The sequence below is a fragment of the Galeopterus variegatus genome, unplaced genomic scaffold, assembly GCF_000696425.1.
Source record: "Galeopterus variegatus unplaced genomic scaffold, G_variegatus-3.0.2 Scaffold2240, whole genome shotgun sequence".
In the NCBI taxonomy this organism is placed as follows: domain Eukaryota; kingdom Metazoa; phylum Chordata; class Mammalia; order Dermoptera; family Cynocephalidae; genus Galeopterus; species Galeopterus variegatus.
This window is the reverse complement of record NW_007728351.1, coordinates 121,721-142,165: the sequence shown is the minus strand read 5'-3', so window position 1 is coordinate 142,165 and position 20,445 is coordinate 121,721. Positions and strand designations below refer to the sequence as shown.

Here is a 20,445-nt window from a genome sequence, read left to right as displayed (position 1 = left end):
TGACCCAAATTTATAATGTATTTAACTCAAATTAGCTAGTTTTCCTGGCTTTAAAAAAATCGTATCGGCAGGGTAATATCAACCCACTGTAGAATACATTTACTGTATATTGGCATGAGGTCTATTAATATTGTTAATAAAACCATTACTTACACAAATTAATGTAAGATTAATAGAAAGAAAAACCAGCTGTAATGCAGCCTCTGGAGAGTGGACGAGAAGCTGACCTCTGAAGGACCACTTGCCCTTCATCTGGGGGGCTGCACATGGCCAGAGCCAGCACAGCCTCACGGCGGGAGGGCACGCCACTAAGCTCCCCCACCCCCCTTACTGGAATCCACTCCACCTGTTGGGTATCTCTAATTAAAGCTGGCTTGGAATAGCCTGTGCTATCAATGCTGAGAGGTATTCTTTTTACTCCCTGGAACACAGAAGACAGTGAAATATTGCCAAACTCAGTTGGCATTTTGGATACAGATTTTCAGATTCTACACCTGAATGAGAGTCTATAAATAAATTCAAGAAAAAGAAGAAGAAAAAAAGAAATAAAGCCTTTTTTCTTTGAAGCTAAAGCTTAATCATTGTAATAAATATGTTCTTGAGGTTGCTCGGATGGGGTTTCATCCAACAATAGTGCTCTACTTGGGGACAAGAAAGATGGACTTTATTTATTTTATTTATTTTAATGCTTTTTTTCTTCCTGCAGGTGTGCCATAAATTCCGATTTTTGCTTAATTGTAATTCTAGGTGTAGTGACATGGGTTTTAACTGTTACGGTGTTTGGCAGGCTGTTGGGAGTCGTAAATGCTGAAGCGTTCTGTGTTAAGTTGTGGCAGACCGTTGGTTAGCAGACCCATCCTGTGAATGCTGGGCTGTGAGGTCTCAGTAAGGGCCAGCATTTTACTACATGGCCTGAGGGGCTCAAGCGCATGTACAGCTGCATTTCTACAGATAAATGTGAAAACCCTTTTTCTGCACTTCTTTGAAGTTAGACACAGAGACATTTGAAGGAAGCACATTAGGTATATTAGTCTGTTTCTGTTGCTTATGACAGAATACCTGAAAATAGGTAATTCATAAAGAAACAAAATTTATTTCTTACAGTTTTGGAGGCTGAGAAGTCCAGGGTCCGGCGGGTGCATTCGGTGAGGGCCTTCTTCTAGGTGGGAGCTCTCTACAGGGTCCCATGGCCATGCAGGGTATCACATGGCAAGAGAATGGCATGAGCAAGAGAGCTAATTTTCTCACTCGCTCTCTTTATAAAGCCATCAGAACCACGCCCATGATCACTCATTAAACTATCAACCCATTACTCTATGAATGGATCATCCATTCACAAGGGTATGGTCCTCTAGATCCAATCACCTCTCAAAGGCCTCACCTTTCAAATACCAAAATAGGATTTGCCACCCTCTTAACACTGTTACAATAGAGATCAAGTTTCCAATACATACTTTTTTTTTTGTCTTTTTTTCGTGACCGGCAACGGATCGCAACCCTCAGTGTCGCGCCCGTACCGGACCGGGACTGGCTACGGGATCGCAACCCTCGGTGTTGCTCCCGCACCTCGCTCAGCCAGTGAGCGGCCGGTCTGTATGTGGGATCCGAACCCTCGCCGCGCTTCCCAAGCGGCGCATTGTAGCAGCGCGCCACCGGGCCGGCCCTCCAATACATACTTTTGTGGGACTCATTTGACCCACATTTGTTTTGGCTTGATGCAGAACAGCATGGTTGTGTGCACACCATACATAGATCAAGTGATGGGGTATCTGTTTGTCCAACGGTCTCTTATGGAACCAGACTACTTGATAACTCAGATAGCAACTCAAAACCCAGTTGTTTCTGCTTTGTTTTTATTAACTGAACATACTGACTAAATAGAAAAATGTTCTTATTTCTTATGTTTAAAAGTGATAGTTTTATTTTTAAAAGCTTAAAAATTAAAGCTTTAGCGTGTTTCTACACCTTTAAAACAACCGTAATAAATCAGAGGGTTCTTTATGATATTGGTTCTCAGAATTTTTTAAAAAGTGATTTAACGTTTCTCTTTCAGAGTGATGGGTCATGTAAAACTTACGGAGGGGAAATTTATCTTCTTTTTTTCCCTCAAAACTGACTATTGACCCACAGAGAATTGAAATATGTGATTAAGAAATTATTTGAATTCCTTCTAATGTGCTGCTTGCTGATTCTTTATTTCCTGAAGGATCTTTTGTTTTAAATGATGATAGATATTTGTGGAAGGGGTGTTCTGTTTTTTGTAGCCTTCATGGCTTCTTGGCAGAGAAGGGTCTCACTCTGAGAGTCTCTGTTCTACCGTTTGAGCACTGGAGTCTTGGCAGGGGTGAACCGGTGTTCCTAGTGTTTCCAGTTTGGGGTCGTTGACATTCTCAGTCAAAAGTATAGCATTTCATAGGCTTTAGAATGTGACAGACTCATGATAGGGCTATTTGAATTGTGACGAAATGGTTTGGTCTCAGCCATGACAGACTGGGTTAGTTTTTTCCTTGCAGAATTTTGAATTTTGGATTCTTCCATTTAGTTTTGTGTACATATGATTTCTCTTCCTGCCTGGTCTACATTACCTTACTCAGCTGCATACTTTTGGTGACCTCATTATGATACCCTCTACATGTCAGGACTGGTACTAGCCAAAGAAAACATACAGTTTACATATATGCTACTTAGGGAATCATTAACATAATCCAATGACTCAGATATACAGACTTAATAACCAAAGCTGATAATAAACATATAGTTAAATGTTTTAATAGGTCATGTACATTCTAATAATTTGGAGCACTTCTTTAATTTTAGAGTAACTCATAATTCATTGATCGGGACTGTGTCGAATCTGTAGATCAATTTGGTGGGAATTGCCATCTTAATAATATCGTATCTTCTAATTCATGAACATGGTATATCTCTCTCTATGCAGGTCTTTCTCTCAGCAGTGTTTTATAGTTTTTAGTGTACAGCTCCTGTACATATTTTGTTAAATTCATTTGTAAATATTTCATGCTTATAGATACTATAATAAATGGTATTGTGTATTAAATTTCAGTTTCCAGTTGTTTACTGGTAGCATATGAAAATACTATAGATTTTTCTATCCTAACCTTTATCCTGTGTCATTTCTAAATTCAGTTGTTTTAGTCCTTTACTGTAGGATTTTTTTTAACGTACATGATTATGTTTTCTTTAAATAAAAAGAGTTTTACTTCTTTGTATTAAATTTCTATACCTTGTCTTACTTTACTGTGTTGGTTGTGATCTCCATTTTAATATTTTCTTTTTTAAAATAGATTTTTGCCTTATTCCTGATCTTTGAGTGAAAGCATCCAGTCTTTCATCATTAAGTAAGATGTTATCCGTAAATTTTTCGTAGATGCTCTTTATCAGGTTGAAGTTCCTTTCTATTCCTTATTTCTTGATTTTCTTTTCATGAGTAGGCATTGAATTTTCATGTGCTTTTTCTGTATCTACCTGACATCTCAGGTAGATGTGTGGTTTTTCTTCTTGATTCTCTTGTTACAGTGAATTACATTGATTTTGAATGCTAAACCAACCTTGGCATTTATGTTATAATAAACCTGACTTGATCATATGTATTACCCTTTTTATATTTTGTTGGATCAATTTGCTAATATTTAATTAAGAGTTTTCATGTCTATGTTCATGGGGTTATATTAGTCTGTGGTTTTCTTTTTTTGACATGTCTTTATCTGTTTTGTTACTATGATTATTCTGACCTCGAAAAAATGCCAGGAAGTTGCCCCTCATTTTCTATTTTTTGAACATATTTGTATAGGATTAATTTTATTTCTTCCTTAAATATTTGAAAGAATTTGCCAGTGAAGCCATCTGGGCCTAGTTTTTATAATCATGGATTCAACTGCTTTAGTAAATATACAGTTTTTTGAGTTATTGTTTAATTTGTGTCTCTCAAGGGATTTTTCCTTTTCATTTAAATTCTGGAATTTATTAGCATGATATTTTTCATGGTGTTCCCATAGTATCTTTAAAATGTCTGTAGGTTGCTCTGCCCAACCCTGGCTTAAGGAGTGGGGAGTTATGCCCGACCTCCTAGAGGGCAGAGCATCTACAGACGTTACTTGTTATTCTGCATAGGAGATTTAACTCTTATTCCCCATTTATTAATTTACAGTGTGGACTCATGGATATTTATTTTATGCTTTGGGTTAGAATAATCTTATACCACTTAGTTCTGTTGCTCAAATTGTTCCGGCTTGGCCATTGGGAGCTCTTTCAGTTGACTTCTGTGCCCCTGTGACATATGACCCACATTGTTTTTTTTAATACTTCCTTACTTACAAGATGCTTCTCCAGGCTTACCTTGTGCATTCCCTGCCCCAGTCCTAGAATTGGCCATTTTTCCTTTTATAGGAAAGTGGAATACACCAAGATCCAATTCGAGGTGTCTTCTGAGTGTTCAGAGTATCTGTCGCAGGTGTACTGCTGAGGACCTCACATGCAAGACTCCTGCTCTTCTGTGCAGGCACGAGCACTGACTTGCACCTGAGAGTTGTTCCTCACGTTGACTTTCCTTTCTTCATTTTTTTTTTTTGTTGTTGTTGTTGTTGTTTTCATTAGTAGTTATTTCTATAGCTCCTGAGAAAGAAGAAGAAAAAATATACATTCTAACCAACTTGCTCTTTTCCTGATTTGGGACTATGAGTTTGGATTCACAGCATTCTGTCAGTGTACAAGTGTGGCTTCTTGGGGGGCCTAGGGGGCATGTTTATTTAGGTCTTGAGCCTTTTAGAGCCAGGCAGCTCTGAAAGCTTCTTCCTCCTTCAGCAGCTGGTTTGGGTTTGGGTTGGTGTTTGGTCTTGTTATTCCCATTTCTCTGATGCAGTTGGGTATTTGAGGGCTGGTTTTAGACTATATTTTGCTTATCTCATTAGATATTGGAAAGACATTTTTAATGCTGATCTACATTCATCCCTAAGAGTTCTTTTGTATCTTGGGGGGGGGGGTGGGGTTCCTGGTTTTTATGACTTTTTAATCTTTAACCTGCAAGCAATAGAAATAAACCCTATAAAACAAGTTTTAGTACACGCTTGATTAATTTGCATGCTTACTGTACTGGTTGGGTAACATGAGCTGCTGTAATGAGCGTCCCCTAGACTGTGGGTTGGCACCATGGGAGGTACCTCTCACTTTCGCTCTTGCTGCGGCATGGGCAGTTCTGGTCTTCCCACAGTTGTCCTGTGTGGTTCTGATGCCAGCACCTTCCATAGATTGGTTCTGCCAACTCTTAAGGCCTCAGGGTCCTCAGCCTGGGAAGGGGAAAGACTGGAGAAGGCATGTCCTTTTCAAAGCCACTGGCCTGAAAGAGACACACCTCTCTGCTGTTTACATTCCACGGATGAGCACTAGTCACAAGGCTCATGGACAGCCTGGGCACAGTGGCTCCTGGGTCAGCACCACCTCATGGAAAGGGAAACGGGCTTGAATCGAACACAGTCTCTTATTTCTTTATGACGCAGGCTCTTGTGCGTCATGCAGGAGTAGTAGTGTAACAGTGCCTGGGAGAACATGTACTAGGCAAATATCTGTGGGCTTTAAAAGAAATCTAACTTTTATTACAAGTAGAAAGCAGAAAAAATTACTTGAGATTTTTTTGTTAGGTTGCTTTCGTTGAGTTTTTTTCCTTTGAGATAATTCACAAAAATTAGAAAATTAATATAATACAGATTTTCTAAACTGAACTTGACAAATAGTTACTTTGCATTGTAAGAGGAATAATGATCAGTGTCAGCAGAGGATAATTGAATGAGGCTCACCTCTGGCTGGGAGAGAGGCAGGAACTTTAAAAAATGTTTGTCAAGGGCCGGCCCGGAGGCACACTTGGTAGAGTGCGGTGCTTGGGAGCGCAGCAGTGCTCCCACCGAGGGTTCGGATCCCATATAGAGACCGGTCCGCTCACTGGTTGAGCATGGTGCGGGCGCGACACTGAGGGTTGCGATCCCGTTGCCGGTCGCGGTACGGGTGCGACACTGAGGGTTGCAGTCCCGTTACTGGTCATGAAAAAAGACAAAAAGGAAAAAAAAAAAAAATATATATATATATTTGTCAAGTGTTCTGATGGGATCTTTCATCTCCCTGCCACAGAAAACACAGCTGTCTGTCGCTGTGTGACACGTGGGAGTGGAGGGCACCACACATTGCACGGCCCACATGAAGCTCTTGTCGGACAGAGGCACCAAAGGAAGGTCGTGCCTGGTCTGGGTTCACATGAGCACCAGAAGGGGGAGGCCCGCAGGCAGGGTGTCTCACTCCCTAAGCGCTCAGCAGGTACAGAGCGTTCAGCGGGTTTGGCCTTTGGACATTTCTGAGTTGTTTAAACCCACCTTCGGAGGGTTAGTGCTTTCTTTCCCCTAAGACTGCAATGTCCTCTTAGTCTCAGTGTGTAAGTGGAGCTTTAGGCCAAGAGCACAGTTGTGGGCATCCTTCCCCACCTGTGGTGGTTTGTTCCTGAGGCAGATATGTGTCTGGAGTCACCACTGTGGACTGTGGTGGCTTCCCACAGGTGGCAGGAATTGGTGTCTCATATTTCCCGGGTGAGCCTCTACCCGGAGGAAACACTGTCAGTGCTGTGGATGTTGTCCTTGATAGCTGGAGTAAGGAGTGACTGTGCTATTCACCCAAGCTCCATTCTGCAGGGGAATGTAAGAACTGTTGTCTTGGTCTAACCCCAGGGCACCGATGCATGTGGCCCCCTTTCCCCACAAGCCTAGTGACAGCTGCAGAGCCAAGCCAGTGTGGTGTTCCAGGCTTGTTCCATGGCAGTGAGCTGGAGACGGCTTGAAGCTGTAAACTCTTGCTGTCCTGGCTCTGAGGGTTCTCTGTGACAGGACCCAGAGAGAGAGAGAGAGAGAGAGAGAGAGAGAGAGTCAGTCTGTGTGTGTGTGTGCGTGCGTGTGTGTGTTTTTTCAGAATCCAGTCCGGAGCCTCTGAAGTATTTATAGACTGGAGCAAATTCCAAGTCAGAGCTCCTGCAGCAGTCTGTAAGCTGCACAGGTCTAAAGTGTGCAGCTCTTGCATGCAGTAGTTGGTGCAGTCTCTGGATTCTCTAGCCTCACTGTCATTGTATTCTTTTCTCTCTTGAGAAAAGAACACTCTAGGCTCTGCATGTTTTTCTTGCTGGCCCCACAGACCAGATAATTGGCCCCTCTCAAGTGTTGGCCACACCCTTGTCCTGGGTGTTGCCCTCCCCTGTCTGCCTCCTCGCTGTGTCCTTGTCTACACTTGACATTGTATGGTTTTCCAGGTTCTCGGGCACAGAGAAACTTAGTTTTAGTTTTCCTTTTGTAATAAAACATGGCAGACACAAACTTATGAAAAATAGTTTAAATCCATTTTTCTTTTCTTTCTTTCTTTTCTTTCTTTTCTTTCTTTTCTTTCTTCTTTTTCTTTTTAAAAAAGATGACCGGTGAGGGGATCTTAACTCTTGACTTGGTGTTGTCAGCATCACACTCTCCCAAGCGAGCTAACCGGCCATCCCTATATAGGGATCCAAACCTGTGGCCTTGGTGTTTTCAGCACCGCACTCTCCCAAGTGAGCCACAGGCCAGCCCTAAATCCATTTTTCAAGGAGAGGATTTTTTTATGTCATTTATTTTGGTGCCTTTTTTGTAAATACTTGAACAGAGTCATTTGGTGTACATTCAAATGATACTTTGTTTTGTGTGAATGATGAGCAAAGGCACAAACAGGTCAGTTTTCTGAGATAGTAGTACAGGTGCTCTTAACTTTATGGCAGAGCAGCTTCCTGAAAGCATAGCTTGGATAATGTTTGCCATGACCACTCTGAGAGCTGAAGATACTTTGTTTTAAATCCGTTAAACTAAAACAGTTAAACTACTCAAACACTGAAAGTTGCAACAGTGGTGAAAAAAGGATTATTACTATTTTTGACCAGCAAGTGACTAAGAGCATGAGAGATACTTGGTTCCGAACACAGGTGCTTCCACCAATAAATGGTGAGACCTTGTGCAGATTCTTAATCTTTTCAAGCATCAGTTTCTTCATCAGTAAAATGGGGATAAAAATAGTAAGCTAGGGTTGCTATAAATGAGATAATGCATGACAATCCTGTGAGGTTTAAAAAATTAGTAGTATCGACACTTATCATTCACCAAGTGCCTAATATTGGGCCAGTCCTTGTGGTATATGCTGGGCTTACAATTAGCAAATCCCTGAAATTTTAAGTCATCCTGTTTAGCATCTTCTAGAATTCAAAGTCACCCTCTGTCCAGTGAATGAGAACATTTTAGGCCGTCTTCTAGGTGTCATGTTCTTAGGGTTCTCTTCTGATTCATAATTTTCTGTCTTTTTTATTTTAGCACAGACTAGCAGCATGAGGACCATGGAATCTAGAGGCATTTAACTTAAACTCATATCTTAAACAAACAGGCTTCAACTGTGTACTAGGCATTATTCTAGGCGCTTGGGATGTATCCTTGAACAAAAGAGACAAAAAGATCTCTGTACAGGGGAGACTACACGATAAAGTAAATGCAATAAGTAAACCATATAATAGATTAGAAGGTGTAGGTGCTGTGCGGGGAAAGTGAGCAGAGCAGATTCACATCTCCGAGGTCTTTGATACATTGTTATGTGTGTACTTTTGTCGTTTTGTTTTTTAAACCATGGGTACCCATCAGTATTACCTGGGGAATTGTTTAAAAAAAAAAAAAAAAGTTCAGGCTCTTTTTGGAGGTGGGCCCAGCTTCCCCAGAAAATTCTGATGTGTAAGAAGTAGTGGGTTGTAGACTTGTGCTTTGTTGATTTGGGTTAAGGGTGTTGGCTCTGTCTGTCACAGGAGGACTTTGGGCTCAATTCTAACTCTGCCACTCTTGGACAGACTCCCAGCCTTTCTGCGCACGGGCTGCTGTCTGCACAACACAGGCACTGCAGGGCCCGTCTCATGCTGCTGGGACTGAGTGGCTTGTTTCACCTGAAGCCCTGGGGGTGGCCTTGCCCCAGGTGAGTGGTTGATGAGGTCAGAAGTACCTCTGTGCTGGGGTCTATGTGGGTCCTGCAGGCACAGTCAGTCACTGTCCACAAAGTATGGAGGGTCCTTGTTTGCTCCCTGTCACTGGCCACACCGCAGTGAATGTTTTACTTCTGAATAATGTCCATAATGTACATAGGCAAGAATATTCAGCTCTTATAACTGAATTTCATGAAGTAGCATCACCTTAGAATTAAAACAGGCAGGACAGCGTGTGTAGCTTTAACATTTCCCTTTTCCTTAATTTTTGCAGAAGGCAAACATGGTTTTAGGTAGAGGTATAGGTAGTTCATTTAAGATGGTGAAAGTATGGATAGAAAGAATTTTTTTTTTTTTTTTTAAGATGACCGGTAAGGGGATTTCAACCCTTGACTTGGTGTTGTCAGCACCACGCCCAGCCAGTGAGCGAACCGGACATCCCGGTGTAGGATCTGAACCTGTGGCCTTGGTGTTATCAGCACCGCACTCTCCTGAGTGAGCCATGGGCCGGCCCGAAAGAATTTTTAAGAAGCAAAATGACAGAGGGTAGATAATTGATCAATGGAGCAGAATAGAGAACCCAGAAGTAGACCGGCAGGCATGCCCCACAGATGGTTGGCAGAAGTGAGCCTCAGGGAGAAAGGACAGCCTTTCTAGCAGAAGTGCTAGAGCAGCTAGACATCCACCCACAGGCAAAATAAGAGAAATGAATCTTGATGTAAACTCACACCTTGTACAAAAATTGATTTAAAATGGATCAGCAGATTTAAATGTAAAATGTAAAACTATAAAACTTTGGAATGAAAACATAGGAGAAGATCTGTGGGACCTAGGACTAGGAAAAGAATTCTTAGACTCGACGCTAAATGCATGATCAATGAAGGAAAAAATAAGTTAGACTTGATGAAAACTTACAACTTTTATTCTGTGAAAGACCTGTTAAGAGGATGGAAAGACAAGCTACAGACAAGGAGAAAATGCTTGCCACCTACACATCTGACAAAGGACCCATGTATCGAATAAAGAACTCTCAAAACTTAACAGTAAAAAGAGAAACAATTCAACTAGAAAATGGATGAGAAACGCGAACAAGTGTTTTTACCAAAGAGGATGTGCAGATGACAGATAAGTACGTGAAACAATGCTCAACCTCATTTTCCGTCAGGGAAATAGAAATTAACATCACAGGGAGACACCACTGCATGCCTGAAATAAACATCGGGATGACACCAGATGCTGGTGAGGGCGTGGAGAAACTGGACCTCACACCCACTGCAGGTGGGGATGGAGACTGGTGCAGCGCCCTGGAACACAGCATGGCAGTGTCCAGTGATGCTCAGCTGCACCTGCCATGGGGCCCAGCATCACCGCATTCTTGGGCATTTATCTCAGGGGATTGAAAACTACATCCACACAGAAACCTGTACACAAATGTTAATGGCAGCTTTATTGTAATAGCCCAAACCCGTGAATACCCCGAGTGCACTTCAGTGTGTGAGTGGTTCAACAAACTGTGCATCCAGGCCATGGAACACCTCAGCAACCAAAAGGGACCATCCCCCAGCATGTGCGTCCACGGGCGTGGAACTCAGGGCTGTGTGGTGCCATCTCTGTGACGTTCTTGAAACGTCAGAACTGTAGCAATGGCGAGCAGAGGAGTGACTGTGGGGGACAAAGTGGGAGCAGATGGAGGAGCTCCTTATTGGAGACGGGACAGCTCTGCATCTTGGTGGTGGTGGCTACACGGACCTGTGCATAGGACCAAGCTGCCCAGTACTACCCACGCATACAGGAATCAGCGACAAGGCCTATAGTTTCACTCACAGAATTGTTCCAGTGTCCCTTTCCTGCTTTTGCCATGGTACGGCAGGCTCCATAGAGTGTCCCCATCAGGGGATGCTGGATGAAAGGCACACAGGACTTTATGTACTCTCTTTATAACTTCTTGTGAATCTATAGTTTTTCAAAGTGTGTGAGTCAGGGTTCAACCACAGAAGCAGAACTGGTTCGAGGGTGTGTGTGTGTGTGTGTGTGTGTGTGTGAGAGAGAGAGAGAGAGAGAGAGAGAGAACCCTGTGAGGGATTTATTACAAGGAACTGGTTCACACAGTTGTGGGGCCATTAAGCAAGTGTGAAGCCTGTGGGATGGGTGTCAGGAAGAGAAGGGGATGAGCAGCCTGGAACCCCACAGGCAGGAGCTCTGAGACCCAGGAGAGCCTGAACTTCTTTTTAAAAGACCCACCTGGGAGGGTCAGGCCCACCCAGAATAATCTCCTCTTTGATGAACTTAAAGTGGACTAATTAGGGTTTAATGTCGTCTGCAAAATCCCTGCCCAGCAGCACCAGTTTAGTGTTTGAGTCACTGGAGACTGTAGCTCAGCCCAGGCAAGTGCACACCTCAGAAGGCCGTCCCACAAAGTGAAAAGAGAAACAAGGACCTGTCGTCGTACACCCGTGACATGAAGAGAACACACCAGCATGTTCAGAAAGTCCTAGCAATGCAGGAGAGCGAGAGCTTTTTTATAATTACTGAATTAGTCCATTTTTGTTGCTTATAACAAAATTACCTGGAACTGGGTGATTTATAAAGAAAATGAAAATTATCGCTTACAGTTTCTGAGGCTGGGAAATCCAAAGTCCATCTGGTGGTGGCGACAGTGACCCAGGGGTCTCACTTTGCAAGATAGTAGAAGCAGAGAGAGCAAGAGACTCTCCTTTCTTTTAAAGCCCTCAGAACCACGCCCCTGACCACCATTTTTAATCCATTCACTACTACATTGTCCTGCAATCCAATCACCTCTTCAAGGCTCCACCTTTCAATTAACATAATAGGATTTACCACCCTCTTAACAGTCACAGTGAGGGGAGGAACATAATTCAGTCCACTACAATTACCCACCCCAGTTTCTTGAGAGTCTCCTTCCAGAAACATTTGCATGTACACACACATCTACATTTACTGATGCATTTTTTGCCACTTAATGTTACTGTGGCACTTCTTCCATATTAACCCTTAGACAACTACTTCATTCTTCTTAACGTGATATGAATGTTCTGTAATTTTTGGAAAACTAAATTTTTTTTTGTACAATTTGAGGCTGATAAAAATTGCATTAGTTGAAAGGGTATAATTTCTGGCATATTGTAATATTGATATTTAAAAACCAAACTGATTCATTGCTCTCTTAAATGTTGCCATTATAATCTAAATACCATCATCCATTTAAAATCCCTTGCATAGCTTTTTTTTTTTTTTTTTTTTAATTTTGTTCATATACAATGTGGTCGATTATTGTGGCCCATTACCGAAACCTCCCTCCCTCCTCCCTCTCCCCCCTCCCTCCCAACAATGTCCTTTCTGTACCTTGCATAAGCTTTTGACCATCAACTCTCACATGGTTCCGTTTGCTTTTTGAACTTTTATGTCCATTTTGTTTTTATCACAGAATTTTATCCTGTTAACCAGGCTGCTGCATTCCTTTGCAGCAGAAATATGGATATAAAATGAAGCTGAAAAGTTTATGTCCTGTGACTGAGAGGCCCTAAGGTTAGGAAAACGCTTCTGCATTGAGTCACTCACAATGAGTAGTTGCGCATAGTTGAGCAAGACAACATAAACATGTGACCTGCTCATGACTAAGTCGTAATCATGCAGTATTCTGAATGTGTTCTCGGGGAGATGGATCCGGTTTTTGTTGTAGTTAATTTCTGAATGCATGGATGATTTTGACTTACTGTTTATATGCAACAGGATTCAACATTGGTTCTGTTTCTGCTTTTAGTTTTTATAGTTCTGAGTGCTGAGAAACTTTGTTCACATAAATAAGTGTGTGGGAGAGGAAGGAGGCCCTTGATTCTTCAAGTTATGTGCCAAAAATCTTAGTGGTTTGTCTTCAAAAATTACTTTTGATGATCTATGAGCTGACAGCTCACCTAGGTCCTCCATCAGCTTTGTTGAAGGCAGTGGATTGTAAACCAGCTAACTCACCACAGCATCGTCCCGTCAGCCATGAGGCACCGCACTCTTGCCCGTGTGCCATGCCCACGCCCACCTGCATTTGCTCCTGGGCCTCACATCCTGCACAGACAGGGCACCTCAGGACAGTCATAGCCAGAGGTCCTTTCTTTTCAAGTGAGAACAGGGCTTTGTGCAAAGGTACTGTCTGAAGGAGAGTCGTTTTTAGGAGATAGTACCTTCTGGAAGGTGAAGTTCTGGAAGCTGAGTTGCTGAGAGCTATCCACACGCACAAGCCCCTGGAAAGCCTTGCGCACCTCTGGAAACTGGCTACCTCAGAGCCTGATGTCTAGATCTTAGTAAGATCTTCAAGGAAAAAAGGTGTGTTTAGTCAAACACTTTGTCAGAGAGTGGCATGAATCAATTTTAACCTATTAAGATTTGTTCTCAGACCTTTAATGTGCTAATGTCCATTGTGAATTTCCATTAGAGAGTGTGTGTGTGTGTGTATGTAGGATCCTGGGGATGCTGGCCTTTCATGGAATACATGTTGGGAAAATACCAAGCTTACACAAGCCATCTCAGTCTCCTGTTTTACACAGATGAGAGCTTGAGATTGTCGAAGCCTGTAGGTGACGGCAATAAGCAAGTCAAAAGTCACCTAGGTTACTTTTGATGTCTGACCTGCGGATCATTTGTCAGGGTTTGATGGGTTACTCTAGGTGTCACCAAAGAATAAGTAGAGTAACTGAAAAAAATAATAATACCCTTGAGTGAAATGCAGTTTTGCTTTTATTTTAGAGCCCCCCACCCCCTTCCCTGTGGTCCTGGGATTTACTTGGGCCTGACATGGCACCCTAATGGGCACCCGATGGGGGGACATTTACTATTGTGTGGCCGTGACACTAGGCTGGATTTTCATGTGTGCAAGTCACAGAAAAGCAGTCTTTCCCCCCAGGTAGGTTTTGCAGAGTGAAATCCAGGAGTGGCGCATCACTCTCGGTGGTGAGACTGCCTTCCCAGTGCTCCTTGCTCCCCAGCGTCCTGCAGCAAAGCACACCTCAGAAACTTCTGTGGCCACAGAGCGCTAAGGGTTAAAAGATTAATGACTGAGAAATACAAGTGTGGGCCCTTGAGTTGAGTCTGTGTCTGCTGCTGCCTTCTGAGACACTGGAGCTTCCAACTAGGATGTTGCCGGCTGTGGCGGTTCCTGGATCATGGCCGGTTCTTTTGTAGAATAATTTTTCTTTCAGTTGAAACCCCGAGGCCCTCTGGTTGTAGTTCATGCACTTCCCGGTAGAACCTGGAGGTAGTAAGTGCTGTGTCCTTCTGTTCACAGTCTCCATGTGATGTTGGCCACATCCTTTTTTTTTTTTTTTTTTTTTTTAAAAGATGACCGGTAAGGGGATCTTAACCCTTGACTTGGTGTTGTCAGCAACACCCAGTGAGCAACCGGCCATCCCTATATGGGATCCGAACCTGTGGCTTTGGTGTTATCAGCACCACACTCTCCCGAGTGAGCCACGGGCCGGCCCGGCCACGTTCTTTTGAGTGCAGACATTTTGGAATGCTATCGATGTGTATACAGTTACCAAAGTTTAGAGCTGCCATGTAGGAGTTAGTGGGATGGAATGAGTAAAAATGTCAAGCTGGTTTCATGCCAAGTGTATTACTTCAGAGACCTTGTTAGCAGTGCATGATAACTTGTGATATCTATTTGTTCTGTATAAAGTATTTTAATTCCCTTAGCTCAGCTTCCCTATATTGTCCAGTAGTGCAAACTGAAAATACCAATTAGGAAAGTTAAATTCTCTGTTAAAAAATCCCCATCTCCAATTTATTCTTACTCAGTGTAAATTACTTTAAGTGATTTCTCTTTGGGGCCACTTCCCTCCTTTAGTTCAGGTCACTGGGAGTTGACTGTATTGAATAATTCTTATGTACTCTTAAAATGAATGTTGTTGTTTTAAGGTCTTCTTTTTCTTTGTGATTCTTTTGTTCCATAGCATCGTCCCCCAGACTACAGTAATACTCAACAATGATCGGCAGAACGCCATTGTAGCCAAGATGGAAGACCCCTTGAGCAACAGGGCACCGGATTCCCTGGAAAATGTCATTAGCAAGTCAGTAGCCACGGCACCAACCCCACCTTTCTCACCACTGTGTTGAGTTCCATGAGAATAAGTCAACTTCCCAAGCCAGGGCATGGTCTGAGCATGTGGCCCATCTGTGTGGTTGCAGGGTGAACCTGGCAGCCACATCCACCCCAGTTCTTTAGGTCAGGAGGGCGCTTGTAGTGCTCAGAGCGGCTGGGGTATGCTCAGTGCCCACCCCTGACATATGGCTGCACAGAGGGTGAGCCGTGCACGGGACTTGTGTGTCTGGAGCTGGTCATGTCTCAGAGGGAGATTGCCTTGTGATTCCATAGCAGTCAGTGCAGGTGTTTACCCTCCTGCCTAGTTCGTTGGTTACTCACATCCATCTGTCTGGACAGCAGCATGTCGGGTAAACAGGCACCCTCTTCTAAGTTTGCTAAATGGTGCAGGCTTGTCGAGTTTATGACTTTTTTCTTACACCTTTTTCTTCTGAGACATTTTGAGTGGAAGCTTGGTCAGAGGTGGGAGTGGACAAGGGCAGTGTCGCCCACTATGGGTGAAGGTGCAGCCGCTGCGGGCCCTGTCCCAGTGGTCCGGGCTCTGCTTTCCCAGTGCCACACCCCAAAGCAACACGAGGGCTGAGTTGCTTTTTGCCCACCCTTGTCTTCAGAGAGTTCTGTTTTGCTTTTTCTCTTAATCTCTTTTTCAGATTGTTCCTCCTCCCGCTTTGTCCTGCTTTCTTTACTGCTGTAGCTCCATCAAAAAGCAGCTGTGGTCGAGAGGGCCCGACATGTCAGGGGAGGGAGGGAAGGTGATGGTGGGTGGCTGTGGGTGCCAGGGCTGAGCCCTCTTGCCGGGGAGGGGACGCGAGCACTGGTCTGTGCCTAGGCCGGCGGTCAATCCTGAGTGTCAGGAGCAAGTCCAGCTTGGACAACTCTCTGCAGAACAAGTCTGGAGGGGCAAAGTACCACTCCCCGCTGTGGGCACAGCCAGTGTCTTAAATATGTTTTTGACTTCTCAAACAGGGAAGTGGTGCCCTTCACCCTTTCTCAGTACTTAGCAGTCCACATTAAGGGTGTTGAAAGGATCATTAAGTCTCCAGACAATTTTTGGGGGCCTTTCTGGAGCCGGCCTCGTGGTCCTACTTTGCTGGCAGCATTTGCTGCTCCACGTCAGGAACCCTGCGATGGGAATAGCTCCGGGGGTTCTGGACCAGCTGTGTAAGCCCACCTGCCAGGCTCTTGTCTGTGGGAATGAGTAGGAATGACAGTCACACTCTGAGAGGCTGTTACATCTCAGATGTCTGCAGTGTGGATCGCATTGATCAGATCTCCAGACACACTTTCTCTTAATTTAACCTTTCTTCTGACGTAGCCATAGAAACGAATCTTACTCAAGTGTCAACATTTTATAGGATAACCTCTGAAATCAGAAGGCAGCATTCTAGGCCTGAGTCACAGTGAGTCATGACTTTACTTCTTTTGTGATATAAATACTTTCTTTAGGCATTTAAGTTTTATTTTATATAGTTTTTTTTCAACCCCAGACTGTTTTCTACTATTAAATTGCTATCCGTCTTTGTAGAAGAGCTGTATGGGAAGACTTCGTGGTCTTCTGGCCCATGCAGAGTTAGACTTGTGACCAGTTGGGGAGAGAGGACGTGCGTGAGTTGGGGCCGACGGGCTGGCTTGCTCCTGTTGCTCTCACGGCACTGGCTGTGCGTTTGTTCCCATTCAGCGCTGTTCCTGGGCGTCGGCAGAACACCATCGTGGTGAAGGTGCCAGGTCAGGAGGACAGCCACAACGAGGATGGGGAGAGCGGGTCGGAGGCCAGCGATTCCATCTCCAACTGTGGACAGTCTGGGAGTCAGAACATCGGAAATAATGTCACCCTGATCACCCTGAACTCAGAAGGTGAGTCCCCAGAGCTTTTCTTTCCTTGGCCAGAGTGGCAATAGGGAATTCCCCTGCTTTTTAGAAAAGTAATATATGTTTATTGTCTGAGAAAAGTGGTAGACTATAAAGATGGTGAGGAAAGTGAGAGTGTCTTGTAGCTCCGCTGTTCCAAGATCTCTGGATTCTGGGTCTTTTCTGTGTCAACACACACCCTCTATGATTACAGCTTTCCTTTTCCCTACATAGTAGAAATCTCTCCATATTAACACAGATTCACATTATTGCTGTCAATCAGTTCCATGTACTTGATCACGTTCTGGACACTTTCTGAGAATGGACAGTTGTAACTTTTCGTCGACATTACATCGTAATGCCGTAATGGCTCGTTGTCTTTGATGTTAGGTCTTTTCACATCTCTCTGATTGACATGTAAATGTAGACTCTCAGAGGTGGCTCACTGGGCTAGACAATGTAGCCTAAACTGGGTCCATGGCACAAGCTGTACTGTCCCTTTTGACTAGGACCTGGAAGCAGCATGGGTGTTAGCCTGTAGGGGAATCTCTGTGTCCCTCTAGATGTGCCCAGTGTGGGGAAGGCCCTCTTCTCTCCTGCGACGGCTGAGGTGCTCTGGCCCGGCCCATGGCTGGTGGCCTGTGGTCAGTTGGTGGACCTTTCAAAGGCTAGTCACCATAAGTGACCTATTTACTGTAACTGTGATTAACATGGAAAGAGAAAAGGAAGAACTCAGACAGATTTAGCTTTGTGTTACTGAGTTCTCAAGCCTGTATTTTGTTTACCAGGAAGAACCGTGAGGTTTGTCTGCTAATATATCTGAGTCATTGATTTTTCCTAAAAACACAATGTAGATTTTTCTATTGAACATAGATTCCTGTTGGTAAGACTTGTTACCATATTAGAAACAGTGAAAACAATGTTTTTCTCAAAAAACTGCTTTCACCTCTAGTATAAATTGCTAGGATTGAGATGGCAGAATCGGGGGAGAGAGAAAGAGAAGTAGGGGCAGACTTTTTTTAAAAATTGAGATCTAATTTATATACCATAAAATCGATCATTTTAAAGCATACGTTTTAGAGGTTTTTAGTATATTCACAAGGTTGTGCAACCACCACCTCTAATTCTAGAATATTTTTATCACTTCAGAAAGAGACCCTATACCCTTGGGTGGTCACTCCCCATTCGCCCACCCCCATCCCCGGACCACTATGAATTTGCTTTCTGTCTCCGTGGATTTGTCTGTTGTGACACTTCCTAGAATTGGAATCATGTAATCGTTACTGAACCCAAGTCCGGCTGCTTGCTCCATGCAGAAACCCTGGCTTGGCTCACCAAAATCTGTTACTCCAGGGCATTCAGCTCCTGGCTGTGGCTTGCCAAAATCTTGTTACTGATCCCAAGTTCGGCTGCATGCCCCAAACAAAGACAAACAATCCAAAAGTCGAATGTTGGTTTAATAGGAAGTCAGCTTTATTCAGGGACACCGGTTACCTGAGGAGAGATGCTGGGCTAACCCATCTCTGCAGTACACCTGAAGGAGATGGCCAGACTAAGACCATCTCAAAGACTCAGATTTACTGACGGGTTTTTAAAGAGGGGGCTGAGGGAACGGAATGAAAAGAAGGAGGGAGGGGACATGTAAGGGGCCAGGGCCACATTCTCTCCAAGGCTCTGTCTGGCTTCTGTCTTCTGGCTTCGTTCTCATCCTTGGCGTTGTCTTAGGGTCCTGTAGGATTTTGATTTCTTCGGGGTGGAATCAGCATATTTCCACTGATGTCTTCCTTGGTTTCCCAGGGTCTGGATGGTAGGTGTCTTGTGGCAAGTCTGCAGCTCCAGGCTGACTGGAAAACAACTTTACATTCATGTAAATAATGTTATCTTGCCTTGTAACCAAGGTTCAAAGTATCAAATAATTGTGGGAAAAGAGGGAACTCAGAAGAATGCATGCTAAGAAAAAAATTGTGGCCCCCCCCCCCCACCTTTTTTTATTTCCTAAAGCCTATGCGGTTTTAGGTCCCAGCATGGCTTTAGTGCTGCTCGCTGCAGCATTATGTCCTCCATGTTGTAGAAACGTCACGCTTCACTCCCTTTTATGACCAAGTAGGAGTCCACTGTATGGATGGGCCGCATTTGTGCATGCGTTCATCAGCCAATGGACATTGGGAATGTGTCCATGTAAGGGCTATTGTAAATAATGCTGCTATGAACATTCACGTGTGGGTGTTTGTGTACATATGAATTGCAAGGTCAGGGCAACTGGACTTTTTTAACACACGAAAAGAGGAATGCTACTGATTTCATCCTCACAGTAATGAATGCAAATCACATAACAGTAATTGCCGAGAAGACTAATTGTGGTTCTTTTTCTGTGTGGGTTTTGTGTAGATGCCCACGTAGGTCTAATTACCCTTGTTAGGCCTGATGTCTGTCTGGTTTAAACTGTCCGCTAAGGAACAAAAATTTGATAATTTAGGGGAGTCTAGGGTCATCATAAAAACAAAAAAATTCGTCTTTTTAAATTTATGTTCTTTAATTTGATATGATTAATGTGAAATATATTTTGATTGGGAAAACCACAGACTGACAGTATAAAATGAACTTAAGAAAAACAATCAAATTTGGTATTTACCTAGTGTTATTAATATCTATAAGGAAAAAGTACAAATTTTCTTTTTGTCTGAGTTCAAGTTCTTTACCATGAGATGACACACTTGTGTAAGACATTCTTTTTCAGCAAAGCCTTTGAGCAAAGCTTTATAACCACATTTTAAACTGATTGCTTCCATCAAATGTGACTTTGACATATAACACAGGTTGTTAGGATTGGGGCAAATTGGAGAAACTTTTCTAATTTTATGTTTTATTTTACTTTGAAGAAGAGGTCATATTCAGAGCCGTTCTGTTTTCTCATTCTGTTAGGAGAAAACATTTCATAGTAAGTCTGTTTCACTGACTGTCCTTGGGAGCATGGACCCAGCAGAGTGTCGGTGTTTGCCTCAGTCACCTCATTTGACACAGTGGTTTGGTGAAGATTGTACAGAGACAGGTGGAGTCACCTTTAAGTGATTGCTTTCTATGTAAATGTTGGAAAAATAGCTGATCCATTGATGTCTGTGGTATCATATTTACTATCAACCTGTGGTGGCATCATCTGTCAGACATTTCTTTAGATTTACAGATGAGCTGGGAGTCGGCAGCCTGTCTACTGCCTGCCCTCCCCTCAGCCTGGAGCAGTTTGCTCTACTGGAGAGAATGTTAAACAGTGAGCTGACGTTAGAGAAAGCACTGTTAATATGGGCTGTGCTGAAGGCCGATAGGCTCATCTTCATATTTAGCCATTTTAGTTCCTGATAAGAGCCAAGAGATGCAAGTCGACAGATTGTTCTTATCTTATATAAGTGTTTAAGTGCCTGAGGTTTTAGAGAACCCCAGATTTCAAAATGATTATTTCTTAACAATTCCA

At 43.4% G+C, this 20,445-nt stretch overlaps 1 protein-coding gene across 6 annotated transcripts in view; it reads left to right on the top strand.

The window, feature by feature from the left end:
* The window catches only part of BANP (BTG3 associated nuclear protein), a 104,629-nt gene that overhangs the window by 11,545 nt on the left and 72,639 nt on the right, over positions 1-20,445 (top strand). For 4 of the 6 annotated variants that reach the window (XM_008581047.1, XM_008581046.1, XM_008581045.1 and 1 more), the window contains exons 4-5: positions 14,983-15,099; positions 16,810-16,985. In XM_008581047.1, the coding sequence (XP_008579269.1) occupies positions 14,983-15,099; positions 16,810-16,985 (293 nt within the window). The remainder of the gene's footprint in view (positions 1-14,982; positions 15,100-16,809; positions 16,986-20,445) is intronic. The other 2 variants (XM_008581049.1, XM_008581048.1) reach the window with 1 other exon arrangement.